This window comes from Necator americanus, chromosome II, assembly GCF_031761385.1.
Source record: "Necator americanus strain Aroian chromosome II, whole genome shotgun sequence".
Lineage (NCBI taxonomy): Eukaryota > Metazoa > Nematoda > Chromadorea > Rhabditida > Ancylostomatidae > Necator > Necator americanus.
The window spans coordinates 19,012,746-19,026,157 of NC_087372.1; the positions used below are offsets into that span (position 1 = coordinate 19,012,746).

General features: G+C 42.8%; 1 protein-coding gene across 3 annotated transcripts; it reads left to right on the forward strand.

Moving 5' to 3' along the window:
* Positions 1 to 1,698: 1,698 nt before the first annotated feature.
* Positions 1,699 to 12,808, forward strand: RB195_018411 (uncharacterized protein; the record flags this gene model as incomplete). Of its 3 annotated transcripts, XM_064185864.1 has the most annotated exons (12): positions 1,699 to 1,751; positions 2,276 to 2,366; positions 3,616 to 3,783; positions 4,172 to 4,260; positions 4,314 to 4,401; positions 5,200 to 5,331; positions 6,000 to 6,107; positions 6,182 to 6,273; positions 8,293 to 8,362; positions 8,421 to 8,456; positions 8,912 to 9,034; positions 12,689 to 12,808. In XM_064185864.1, 12 exons carry the CDS (start codon positions 1,699 to 1,701, stop codon positions 12,806 to 12,808), a joined length of 1,170 nt encoding a protein of 389 aa, XP_064041744.1. The 3 variants fall into 3 exon arrangements, with proteins under 3 accessions (XP_064041744.1, XP_064041745.1, XP_013305618.2); XM_064185863.1 differs by lacking the exon at positions 3,616 to 3,783 and having other exon boundaries at positions 2,276 to 2,327; XM_013450164.2 differs by lacking the exons at positions 3,616 to 3,783; positions 8,421 to 8,456 and having other exon boundaries at positions 2,276 to 2,327.
* Between the last annotated feature and the right edge of the window lie 604 nt (positions 12,809 to 13,412).

Consider the following 13,412-nt stretch of genomic DNA (forward strand, 5'->3'; position numbering starts at 1 on the left):
TTACTCGACTAGAATTGAAGTCAGAGATATGAATCAGGAACTTTCTGCTCGGAAAAGATGAACCACTCGCCCCTCTAAGCACTTGAGCAAGCTGTGCAATCCATTTTGGCATTATCGGTACCAGAAATGCATCGTTTTCGCTTCCTCCTCTCCACATCAGTGCAGATAGTCATTATCGGCCCTTCTTTTTTCCACCCTATCCCAGAGTAGTTCCTAGCTTCTCGCCCTATGACAGTGCTTCTGTCTCGCCCCTTGCTCTGTTTGCGTCCATACGCTGAGCAACGACGACAGAAGTCAAATTATTGTCAATAGTGCGGGCATCGAACGTCTGCGATACACTGCTATTCTAGTGGCTGTTTCCGCCCACTCTCAATTCTTTATGGAAATAATTTACGCGAAAGCTTTTTTTGTGGTGTCCTTTCTGCGGCGGTATGGCTTCCAATTAAACTCCCAAAATTGACGCTATCTATTAGTAGCTAGAATGCGTTTTTATTTCGTTCTTTTTTTGAAGTCAAAGGTCCGTATGGAAGATATCTTGCTTTCTCCATAATTCTAAAGAGATCACTTTTGACACTTCATCCACTTGACCTTATTTTTGTTTCATTCCAGTGAGACATCTTAGCTTCCGAACGCCATTTTGAAATCAACTGCCTGTAATCATCCTCCTCTCCTTCAATAATTGCGCTTTCTGAATTTTTGCTTCAAGACGAGTCTGGCTGAAAGCTGTATCGTAGAGTGTTCATCGGTATCGGCTGTCTCTGAAAGCAACTGCGGTGTAATGATTCCAGATAAATTCATTTTTAGGCTTTATGTTCAACCTCTATGGGTCTTATGAAACTTTGTAAAGCATAAACATTAATTAATGTGACGCTTTGGCGTCCCTCTAAATCATTCTTTGCATATACACACTTCATTTCATTCCAAAGAGGTACAGCATGGAGTGTCTCTATCCCTACTTCCCAACTGTTGCTATTCATTCTTTATATGTTTATACTTCAACTCGCTGTTGCCTCCTTGTATTTAGATCTGTAATCAGCGCAACCATCTGGCTTTTTCCCAATGTAGATTAAAGGCATCATCCCACGAATCTGAGGTGGTACGGATTTCAGGTAGAGTATTCGTATACGGGATAGTAGATTATGGAGAGAGAGGAGGGGAGGGGGGGGGGGGGGGGGTGATCTCGTCCATTTCTTCCTAATTGGCGTAAAAAACTGACAGGAAGATGCGGCGTGTGCACACGACTGACGCGCTCCAATCGAACTCGTTGTTGAAAATAGCGCGCTGGAACGCTCGAATCCGTATCTTCCGGGCCGTTTTTTACGGCTATTAGGAGGAAATGGACGGAACCACCCTTCTTTGCATAATCTACGACCCCGTATACGAATTCTCCACCTGAAATCCGTACCACCTCAGATTCGAGTGGTGATGTTTTTAATCGTTTGTGGTTACGAAATAATAAAACCAGAACTTACTGGGAGCTGTTCCAAGAGATACCCATCCACTATGGACTATAGATTAAACGAGATATATCAGGGTATCCTTAGGTCTTTTAAAACAACTGGTAAGAAAAAAAAAACACTAACGTGTACACTTTGCGGGCCGAAACCCACGCGAGGCACATCAATTTCCGTGTTTGCCAAGTGAGTTGGCCAACGAACGACCCATAAAATCGCATTCTTCCCCGCTATAGCGTCTGAGATGGTTCGGCTGGCGAGGTCGAAAAGTACGGTGTCTGTGAAGTCTGCTGTACTGTAAGTATTTATGAATTGTAGTTTGCTTCTTTACTTCTGTTTTCCACCTCTCTAGAACTGTAGGACGAAGTTCCACTCGCCCGCCTGCTTGTATGGCAAGGCAACTGGATTTGGGAAAGCTTCAAATATCTGAACCATATCAGTGATCGGCAAACGCTCGGCTTTGCCAACGGCGGCAGTCACCATCCATTGCATTCAGTTCTCTTCCTCTTCGAAAACATCCTCTCATTGTAGTCTGTTCGCTGGCTGCGGAATCAACAACAGTTATAACTGTTTAAATAGTCGGCCAGCTCTACTCTCTCTCTTTCGACCTTCGCTTCTGAATTAATACTTGAGTATTTCACTCCATATCACTTAAATTAAGTTCTTTACGTCCTTTTTCTTGGGAAGAATCACTTGATTTTCCGTCCATTAAGTTGTTACGACTCTTCCAGTAAATGTGGGCAGCCATCAGAAACGTGTTTTCTCGCTGACCTTTTTGTCATCGTCGTACAATAACTTAATGCTATTTTTTCAACTTACAGAAGCGTGAAGCTGCCTCAGCATCTTCAAAACAGCATGACTGAGAAATCCTATGTGAGTTCGTTTTACCTCATTAGAGGTCACGGATTACAAGTTAGTTCTAAGTTTTCTTTGTATTGTATGAGGATGTAGCACATGTCACAGCTATGATCTTGGATGACGGATGTTTTTTAATTTCTCTTAAATCATAAATTCTTTTTTCGACTTCCCCATATCATTCTTCTATGTTTTTATTTGATTTTTGAGCAAAAAATTGAAACATTTCGTTGAGGACTCTGGATGCAGTGCAGCCAATTTGAACCAACTCTCTTTTTGGCATTCCTTATCCATTTAAGCCAACGTTATATCTCTTAGCAACCTCCAGATCCCTTCTCCTTCGAAATGACGACTTCTATTCAACTGCAGGCGCTATCACGTCATGTCCATTATGTCTTCCACCAGACTACGCTTGATGATTCCAAACAATCGAAGTTGGGCTTTAGATGAGATGAGCTTGCGGCGGATACATCAGAATCCTTCCACATAGTCCTCTTCTGCAAAATGTGAAAGTCAACAGCCTCGCTTATTTGTGCAAGTAATTGCGGCAGAAACGAACAAAATGAGATGCCCTCTTAAGTATCCTCATATCCCTCGCTATCCTTACTTGGAAGGGAAGCGGCGGATGGAGTCAGTCATTTGCACCTATTTGTCAGGCGAACAACGAATTTGCGAGAGATGCTTCCAAGTGAATGCTGTTGTGCCCAGCCTTTCCTTTAGACCGCGGCGTCGTTATTCAGAATCATTCGCTGAGTCATAAAGAAAGGACTCACATTTGCTCGCTTCGACATTCAGCAAATAAGAACTGAGCAAGCTTTCTCATATGCTGACCTTCCCTTATGCGGCCGCATAGAGATGTCTTGAGACGGCCTAGCGATGTCCCTTCCATTAGGCGCTAGATATGGGAGCGTTCTCAAGTTTCTCCTAATTCTAATTCTCGAAAGCGCTTAGCTGCGGCGCCGACTCTGCTTAGCTTCTCCGCCACTTTTTCGTAGCTGCTGAATATCATGTCATGCGCATCGTCTATTCAACACGAACTCTGGGTCGTGTGGCTATAACACACGAACATTAACAATTTAAACGTCAGGAGTACACGGGGAATATAAGTGCCCAGTTCTCCTCTCCAAGGACACGCCCCCGTCAGTAAGGCTGCCTCTCACGCCTCCATGAGCGAATCGGACTCCACGCGTCAGCATTGCTCGCCACTGCTCTACCGGCTGCTGATTTCATCTCCGACCTCTAATGATATTTGAGATGGGTGGATGCGTGTGACTGATAGCAACTCAGGCTGTTTGAGGTGTATCAGGTGTTCCGCGCTGCTTTGACAGCAACAAGCGCGAATTCTCGTGGAAAAGCCCCGTATTCCGGTCAGTTCCGCGGCAGGTCAGCTCACCTGCGCTCGCCACAGCCAGCATTGGTCGTTCTGGACGTCTCAAGCCGTATGCCAACTCTATGGCACTTCGCTAAGTATATTGTGAATTTTTCTACTACTTTTTACGTGATCCCTAGTTCGAAACGGTGTTAGACAAGCTTGTTAATCTACATTCCAGCCCAATATTTCTCAAATTTACCAATGTCCAAAATTTGTTATGTTACTCGTAACTTCCTTTCAAGTTGATAACTTCGAATTACTCCACTTATTTTTTCGAATGAAACAAATACACGGAATTTCCACCAAACATTATTTGAAAGCTTCTCGGTGAATATGAAGAAATGTTCATCCCTTAACAACTACGAACAAAAAGTGACTTTATAAAGAAAAACGGGGATTTCCAGTCGGAATTCTAGAGTTAATTTCTGGTGAGTGCAGTAAGAGTTCTGTATGATTAGGATTTATTTTTTGTAAGTTACGGTATCTACAGAATATCCCGTACCGCAGCAAACTGACGGAGAAGATCGAACCCGGACAGACGCTGATTATTCGAGGGAGAACTAGTGAGGAGGCAAAGAGGTCTGCTTTCGTTATGTGTTCCTCTGAGGCAACAGAATGATGGATCACATCAGGTTCAACATAAACCTTCACAAAGACAGTCCAGACTTCAGTGGCAACGACGTTCCACTTCACGTGAGCGTTCGGTTCGATGAGGGTAAAGTAAGTTGCTGCTGTCTTCTCTCATGCCGTTTTTTTTCTGCATGCAACCAGTGTTTTGGTGTTTGTGTTAGCTGTTTCGATGCGGCAAAACTGAGTCTGTTCGCACAAGCGGTTCTATTGCTTCCCCATGAGGGAAGGCAAGCACGACAGCAACGATCGGCGAGACGACTTCCCCGGTTCAGCTTCAGAAAGTGGACATAGTGACTCTTCCATATCAGTTGTTGTTTATGCCTGTCTATGGGATTACAGCAGTTTTGTATGTGCAGGAGTCCGCTGAAGGTGCCGTCTGTGAATGAGGAAGTAATCGGGAAATCGCTCACTCCCTCACAGCGCTGTGGATTTGCGTCATATGCGATATGTTCGCTCAAAACATCGACGATCTCTGTTGTAGAACACAACGTCCATAACCCATGACGCCCAAACTCCCGCTCACTACAACTCTGATGTTTCCAACACGCTCATTTTTAGTTGGAACGGAAATTGTAGGCTTATCCCAGTACTGAAGTGACATTCTTTTGTAGCAGAGCTTGAAAACACTAACCATGTCTGCTGGTGTCTAAATTCCGACATTTTGGTTGCCAACGTTTCAAAAATAACGTATTTTTCTACTTTGTACTTTCGTCGCATGTATTCGAATGAATTGTGACTCTCCACGACGGAAGCCCACGACTGAACATCGTAAAATCCGTTCACTATGCCACACACCTTCTGTACCGCGCTGTTTGACTGTTTTCAGAAATGAACGAGCACTGGATTGAGTTCTGAGTAATGTAATTGCCGAAACTCTTTCAATTTCAGCTCGTTTTCAACTCTTACACGAAAGGTGCTTGGGGTAAGGAAGAAAGACAGAAGAACCCGGTGAAGAAGGGTGATGGATTTGACATTCGAATTCGAGCACACGACAACAAATTCACTGTCTCCATCAACCGCGTGAGTTGTGTTTATGCATTATGTTCGCCCGCAAAGGCTTTTCGTCGTCAATGCACTCGCGGAAATCCCCGCTCATGTGCTCCTTCTATTGTTTTTTGTCTCTTGCCTAAGTGGTTGACATTAGACAAAGTCTTTTTGCGTGGCTTGGAACAAGTTGGGGAGAAGTTTTCGCCTCACTGCTTATACTTTTGCACTCTGATTCGTGACTCTGTATTATATTGAGAAGTAGATGCTGCTAATCAACCTCGCTAGAGCTTTCACAATAAAGCTTTCCTGGCATTGTCTTTCTGATGCATCGCAGAATCCTGATGAACCAGAAACAACACTGATCCATATTTCGTGAGCAAATATCCATATTTCGTGAGCAAGTGAGTCGCGTACTTGCAGAGAGAGCTGCCGATGATTTAACGACACAGTATGCATCACACATTTTACAGTAGGCCGAATCTCATGCCTGAAATGTCGACCAGCATCAAAACTACGCCTTACTTGTTCTCTTATGCACCAATATACTTGACTTCGCTCAAGGTGCCTCGGAACAAATCCTCATTCTGGATTTATTCGGTGGAAGAATACGTCGAGATTTCCATCAGCTGAATCGATGTTATTCCAATCCATTTCTGCCTATTCTACCTTCAAATGAATGCGTCATAGAATAATTATTTTAGAAAGAGGTGAAATCGTTCGAACATCGCATTCCACTGCAGCACGTCACTCACCTAAGCATCGACGGCGATGTGGTGTTGAACCACGTGCAGTGGGGTGGCAAGTACTACGTGAGCATTAAAATCATGCCAACATATATAGTGGTTTTTTGCTGATATTGATAGCCTGTCCTTGTTATTTTCAGCCAGTGCCGTATGAATCTGGCATCGCTGAAAATGGTCTCATTCCTGGCAAAACTCTGGTCATATATGGAACGCCAGAGAAAAAAGCGAAGAAGTGAGTTGACATTTGATTCCCGGCGGAGGTGACATCAGGCGTCGGCTGAAAAATTGAGATGCTGTGAGACCAAGCACAGACTGGCTGACACAGCTCGGCCTACATCACTCTCTATGTTTTTTGACATCCGTGTTATTCTAAATTAACTGACGGTGATATCTTCTCTAGAAGTTCCTCCAAGAGGAAAACAGGGCGAAGTATTTGCGAAAAAAGGAGCGCATTTCCATCATGACTTCCTAACTTTTAACATGGTTGCTACTTGTTTCTCATTCAGTTCTTGGCGATGCAGAGTCCATTTTTTTAACACCAGTATCGAAATGAAGTTTTTGTTTCGCCAAGAAGACCGGTAATACTGGCAGGTTTCATAGCGCCGTTCTTGAGCAACTATGTTTTAATCATTGTTTGTACTTCAATTTCTTCTATCCCGATGACCTTCAGCTTACACTGTTTTGAAAGTTTCTTTGTGGTCTTACACCAGCTCCTATCACATCAGCTGTTTATTCGATGTGATTTCTTGGTCGGTGCTCAATGTCGAGGTTATCGCTCCGGAAAACTCTGCTCAATTTCATGTGCATGCTCTTTCAGTCGACTTCTTCATCTCATAAAAGACGCGTTAACGTCTGCCTTTGTCTTATTCAGCATCCACGATGTTCGCGGTGTCATGGTTCCTCTCAAAGCAGAAAAAACAGTTTTCATGTGACGAGCTCTCATCTTCATTCGAACCTGTCGATTACTCATGCGACTCACTTGAATTACTGAATTCACTCCCCACCTTGAATTACTTCCAAAAGCAGCTGCTGGGACAAAATGTATTGAGTTCGTAGTTCGTATAAATCCACGGTTAAGACTCCCTATTTCGAATGAGCTGTTTCATTCGCTGTCTGAGAGAGAAATATTTTTCCAAGTCGTGAAAATCAGAGTGACATCAAAATATGATCATGGCTTGGAACTCCACAACAAGAACAGTTTTACACCAGAAGAACTACTTTTACGAAGATGAGATATAAATTTGTCACAAACAGCGCGAGAAGGGATCGAATGCGAAGAAGAAGATTTGAATGGTAAGAATGTCGGGATGGGACCTTTTTCAACTGAACTTTATCTAATAAACCTCGCCCGGGAAGGGAACGTTTTTTCTTCTCTCTGGACACTATTCTACCCTATTTTTCTTGTTATTCAAGTAGCGTTTCCATAGAGAATCATAAACATAAGGTTTCGAACGGATGGTAGTTGTGCTGAATGCGTTAGCAAAAACAGAGGAAACGGAAGTTTTTGTATTGTAAATTGGTATGCTTACGTGGGGCATTAGAAGCATCGATTAACTCCATAAATCCTTTGAGCGACAAAGAGTCCTTCGGATGTTCTTACTCCGGCAAAAAATGAGCCGACCTCTTTCCAAGAGAAGTAACTTATCACTTCATTGTCTTTCTTTTCCGACTCACGCCGATTGAGTGAAGCGAGCCGATAATAATCATAGGAAAAAGAATCTATGAAATGATGTAGAAAAATATGTTTAGGATAATTGTATCCTGTATTGTGGTTAATGTTTGTATTATACGTAATTGTTAATATAATAGAATAAATAACAATAGCTCATTAGGAATTTTTCAGCAGAAATTTTTTCAGTAGACGCTTTTTACAGCAGTTGTAATCTCACAAACCCAAAAGTTGCAAAAACGTACTTAGATCGAACGATATTTGATGCTGAAAACAGGCGAAGTATCTTTTCGCCGTGCAGCTTTAAAAAAACCGGGAAATTAAAGCGTTTGCCTAGCACTGCATATTTAAATCGAACTGAGGCTTGAAGAGTGTCCATCTTGTAACTCGAGTTCTTTAGAGATATTATTCGATTCCCAGCCATATCACTAAACAATAAATAAATGCTGTTACTGCATAACAGCCACATAGCTCATATTGATGGGTGCTAAGCACCGGACTCATCTCTGATCGTAAATTTCGCGGATGTAGGAGAATTAGCTGCGAGAACGATGAGTGACGGACGATGAAAATTTTGTTCAGGTTCAACATAAATCTACTAAAGAAGAATGGTGACATTGCGCTGCATTTCAATCCGCGTTTCGACGAGAAGGTATGTGTTTCGGTCGGGTTGGTTTCTTTTCTTCCTATCCGAATCACCTCCATTTTAGGCAAAGGGTTTTATCTGCGGCAAAATCAAGCCTGGCGTATGTTTTTTGCTTCGTTCGGTTGGCGTGTGGTTGTTGTTTGTGGTCCTGGCCTCTAACTTATCCGCTCATAATGCGCATCTGCTAGTTGACTAGAAGCGCTCGCGTTGCGAGAGTTCTTGTTGCAGCTGTCATTCTGACTGACTTAAGTGTCCCAGGAGGAAGTCGTCCGCACGACTTGTCGCGTCTTGTTTTCATTTTCTGACCACGCAATCTTACAGAACGATTTTTGCGACCCGTGTTGTACTAACGAGGTTAGCACAGTGCTGCAATGTGTGATCGATCCTTGGTTTATTGATCAACCAGTCGAATGTGTCCTTTGAGTTTTGTGGCTGTCAAAGTAGAATTGTAGCTAACCCTAGATTGTTATGTTGCTATGTGGTTGTCCTTTTCTCATGGTTTTATCAAAGTGAGATCTATTTCAACCGTAAAGTTCCCATGATACTTTTTTCCAGTGTGTGATCAGAAACTCCCTCGTGAACGGTGAATGGGGTAACGAGGAGCGTGAGGGCAAGAACCCCTTTGAGAAGGGTGTCGGTTTTGACTTGGAAGTAAAGAATGAGGAGTACGCCTTCCAGGTGAGCGCTACTCTCTTTTGCATTCCCTTAGGCCATTTTTTATGAGAAGCAACGTTCGATTCGTTTAAAAAACGCCTCTAAAGAATACGTATAGAGTGTTAAAGTGAGAAGCATCGACAGCAATCAAGAGAACTATCATTCATCAGTGTTCTCCTATTGTGCGATAGAAGTTCGATTTCAGCACAGGGAGCGCTTTAGGGGTGCTCAGATTGACAAAATATACGCCGAGCTCATTTGTCAAGAACAAAAAGGGCCAGCGCAGAACATGAAGATGTGGTAGATAAATCTTGAGTCCTGGCTTGAGTTGGTAGGAAGCAGTGGCGTAATCCTATTAATCTTCATTTGCCTACAAATAGTAGACGAAGAATTGCTGGACGAACTGCAAAGAAAGTAAGTATGAAGAATTTCGACTGCTCACTTATCCCTTAAAGAGAATGAGTCCAAGTTGAACGTTCGAAACAACTTTCACCATCGAATTCAATATCCTTCGAAAGCGAAGAAGCCTGGAAAAATCCTAAAATTACGTTTCGTATCAATGGACTCACTCGTCTTTTTCGCCGCACAACGTCTTAATTCGTTTACGTAGGAAATTATGTATCGTCTCGATTGGAGTGCGGTGAAGCCATCGGATTTGTCTGATTAATTCACAAGTAGATTAAGACGGAGAGGAAAGCCACTTATACCACCTATTTCAAGATGAATTTTCTCTGCGACTGTTCTATGATAGAATTGGGTTCATTTCTCTTTCCAAATGCGCGATCGCAGCTGGAAGTTTTTAATCTAGATCTATCCGCTCTTCTTACACAATTAATATGACCGGCGCCGAATGTGTTCAATCGGTCAGCGGCTCCAATACATTCGGCTGTGGCCGCATATATATTTTGTTTGTTACTTTTCGTCTATCTGTTCCAATGAACACTTCAACGATTACTAATTGAAGTCTTTTCGTGATGTTTCAGTCAGTGCCCACAGCCACGCTTTTCAGATTACCCTTTTTCTAAGCTATATTATGTACATGGCGAGCATAAATTTGCTCAAAATTTATTAAGTTTATTGCGATCCACACGTTAGATTTGGAGCAAGTTTCCTAGGTATTCGAGGTTGAGTTCTCGTCAATAACAGCTAATGGCCCAATTTTTGCAACGGGTACAATGAGAGCAGGAGAGAAAACGAGGAACCAGAGCAGCTCGCAGGCATCCCTTTGTCCTACGAAGCAACCGCTTACACTAGTGACGCAATAGAGGGTAATGAATCGTCGAAACGGAATCAAATCCACTACTGTTGTTCCAGAATACTTCAATGAAGTTCGCGTTTTGTAGTATTTTGACATTCTTTCATTTCAGCATTTTGCTAGCGTGCATTGATGGCAAGCTGAGGTCCTTAAGCTCTGTGCTTTTCCTGGATTTGCGCTTTTTTCACTTCCACTTTTTTCTTTTCTTTCTATTCTTTTTTCACTTTGTATTTGCAGTGCGCATTCCGATCATTACTTACTACTGTAGAGAACTCAATGTGGGGATTTTACCTGAACGATGCGATGTTTTGTATGATTTGCCAGGGCTAACGTAGCATGTCTATTAAATCATTTCCTGAACATCGTATCGCTTTTTAGGAAGCTGGGGAAACTTTGGCATAATTTACTCGAAGTTACTGCAATCGTGAAAATTACAGGACACCGTATTAGTATGCGTCCAGCCTTTGATACTGTAATCTGTGCTGCAATCCCGCAACGTTCCTATGGTTTTTTAAAAAATAAATTCTGCCGCCCTGACATATACCATGGTACAGTTCAGAAGGAAATCAAGGGCAGCACTCATTTTTACTCTGCGAAATCATCTCTTGTTAATTTGTCTGCTTGTATAAAGGCAGCATACCACGAATCTGAGGTGGTGCGGATTTCAGGTGGAGTATCCGCATACGGGGTCGTAGATTATTGGATATTATTGGAGACAGGGGTAGTTCCGCTCATCTCTCCTTGCATCACTGCAAACAGCCGCCTCCAGAATGCTGTTTTGTACGACGCCATCTATTGCAACGCTCCACCCCTTGCGCCGCCTTCGCCCTGCGATTCGTGAAAAACCAATTCGGACTGCCCCGATAGGCAGCAAGGGACGCTACGCGTGCAAGGGTGGCGCGCTGCAATGAAAGGCATCGTACAAAACAGCATTCAGGCGCCGGCTGCTTGCAGTGATTCAGGGAGAGATGAGCGGAACCACCCCGGCCTCCACAATCCACGAGCCCGTATATGGATACTCCACCTGAAATCCGTACCACCCCAGATTCGTGATATGCTGCCTATAAACAATTGCGTCGAATCATTGTGGTAATGATGATGCGCCACACGTCGTAAGTACACTGTTGTCAAGAAATATTTCTGAAGTTGCCCATGCCCATGCGTAAAAACAAACTGTCATTTTTAATCGTCGTGTCATAAAGGTGTCGATAAATCACGAGTTCTTCCTATACGTAGAATTGATTACTGATTTCCCTTTAACAAATTATTTATTAATTATTCAACATTTCGAAATATTCTTCACATCGTTCCATATCTCAACGTTGAAGCGAACCTTACTCGCCTTATTTTTTCCTTTTAGAAAAAAAAACTGAACTCAACTGCTAAGTTCGTCAAATTTCTTTTTTTTTTCTTCTGTGTGCTCCGAAAAGAAATTTTCTTTTCGGAGCACACAGAAGAAAAAAAGGGAAATTTGACGAAGAGGTTTCTTTAGAGGAAATGTTTGGTTGAAAGCTGTTTTCCATTATTAATCCAGCGTTTATCCACACTAGAGAATTTGCACACATTTTTGAGTGAGTGATCACCAATTTAATCATAATTATGGACAGGTCAAACGTTTCTCTAATATTGCGTACTGTGAAAATTCCGGCTCTGTTTTCGTAGCGAACCGCACTGGAAAGATGTCCTCGCCTAATCGGACAGCCTGTAAGAAGCAGTGTTTCCTGCAGCATATGATCTTGAGTCCTGAATGCCTCTCGTGAGCGTACGAGCCATATGACTCACATTGTTATATGGCGCAACTTTTGTATACAATTTCCCAAACGATTTTACTGTACCTAAAAAAAGCCAAACTTGATAAGTCGAGTAATCAAGGTAACTGGGAACCTTTGATAGCTTAGACCTCGTTCAATGAATTTAACCGAAATTTGAAAGGAAGCCTTTAATGTTGGTTTGTTCTCACTAATAGGTAGAGTTCTTGATGTAGTTTTATGAAATGTAGAGTGACAGGCGAAAGGGTGGAACATTTGCTGCATATCCAGGAATCTGGAGCCTCACGAGAACCAGTGACTTCGGTTCACTGGTGAAACTCTGAGATACATTTTAAGCGCTTACATTTCGTCAATCATATGGCTGCAGATAGTTGCTTTTTTGGGTGAGCTGAGGCTTCTGGTACCACGATTTGTTCATTTGCGAGAATTCAAAAATAGCGCAAAATAAATAGAAAAATAAATGCGAGAAGATGAAAAAAATGAAAAGTAAATGGCGGGCAGTGTTTTGTAAGCGTCATGCCGAGTGACGAGAAATGACAAATGACAGAAACGACATTTATACGCCAAATTTATTATTTCTTTTTCAGAACTGGCGAAAAATCATCTTAGAAATCTCTTTGTGTGTCCTCTTTTTCTGAGAGCGTTTTGTTGCAGATTTTCGTGAACGGCGAAAGGTTCGCCTCCTACGCGCACCGCATCGACCCGCACGAAATCGGTGGCTTGCAGATCCACGGCGACGTGGAGCTGACCGGAATCCAAATTGTCGGCAACTAATCTGTTGTTCTCTCTTGATCGTTCCCCACTCTTTTTCCTACTCTCTGCTACTCACTCTCAATTTGACCCTGTTTCTGCTTCTGACTGTGCATTGTACATTACGCGCTCCCGTAGTCCCGGCTTTGATCCAGTCCAGCTAGGCATATCTTGGGAAATTCCTTCAATTTAGTCTCCACTGCCGCATCCGCCGATCCGAGACCCACTAGTTAACGCAACAACAGTTCCCCCCCATCTAGTCCTCATCGTCTTGTAGGTTGTCGAGCTGATCACCCTCATGTATATGTACATCTCGCCTACACATATATTCTTTCCGTGCCTAAACTCGTATCATTTCTTTATCCGTTTTCATGTCAAATAAAGCTTCATTATCTTGTTCTAATTTCTGTCCTTTTTTCTAATCCAATTTTTGTCCGTTTGCCTGCGAGAGTATTCACGCGAGCCTTGCAAACTCTCGGCATCACTTTCGATCAGATTTCAACCATGTCATCACGCCGTATGGGTATTGTCAAATGAAAACGGAAGCTATCTTGACAGCAGACTGTGCCTAATTGAACAGTCCTTCAAGTCCTCACTGACGAATACCGAAACGCAAAACCGCAGCTTT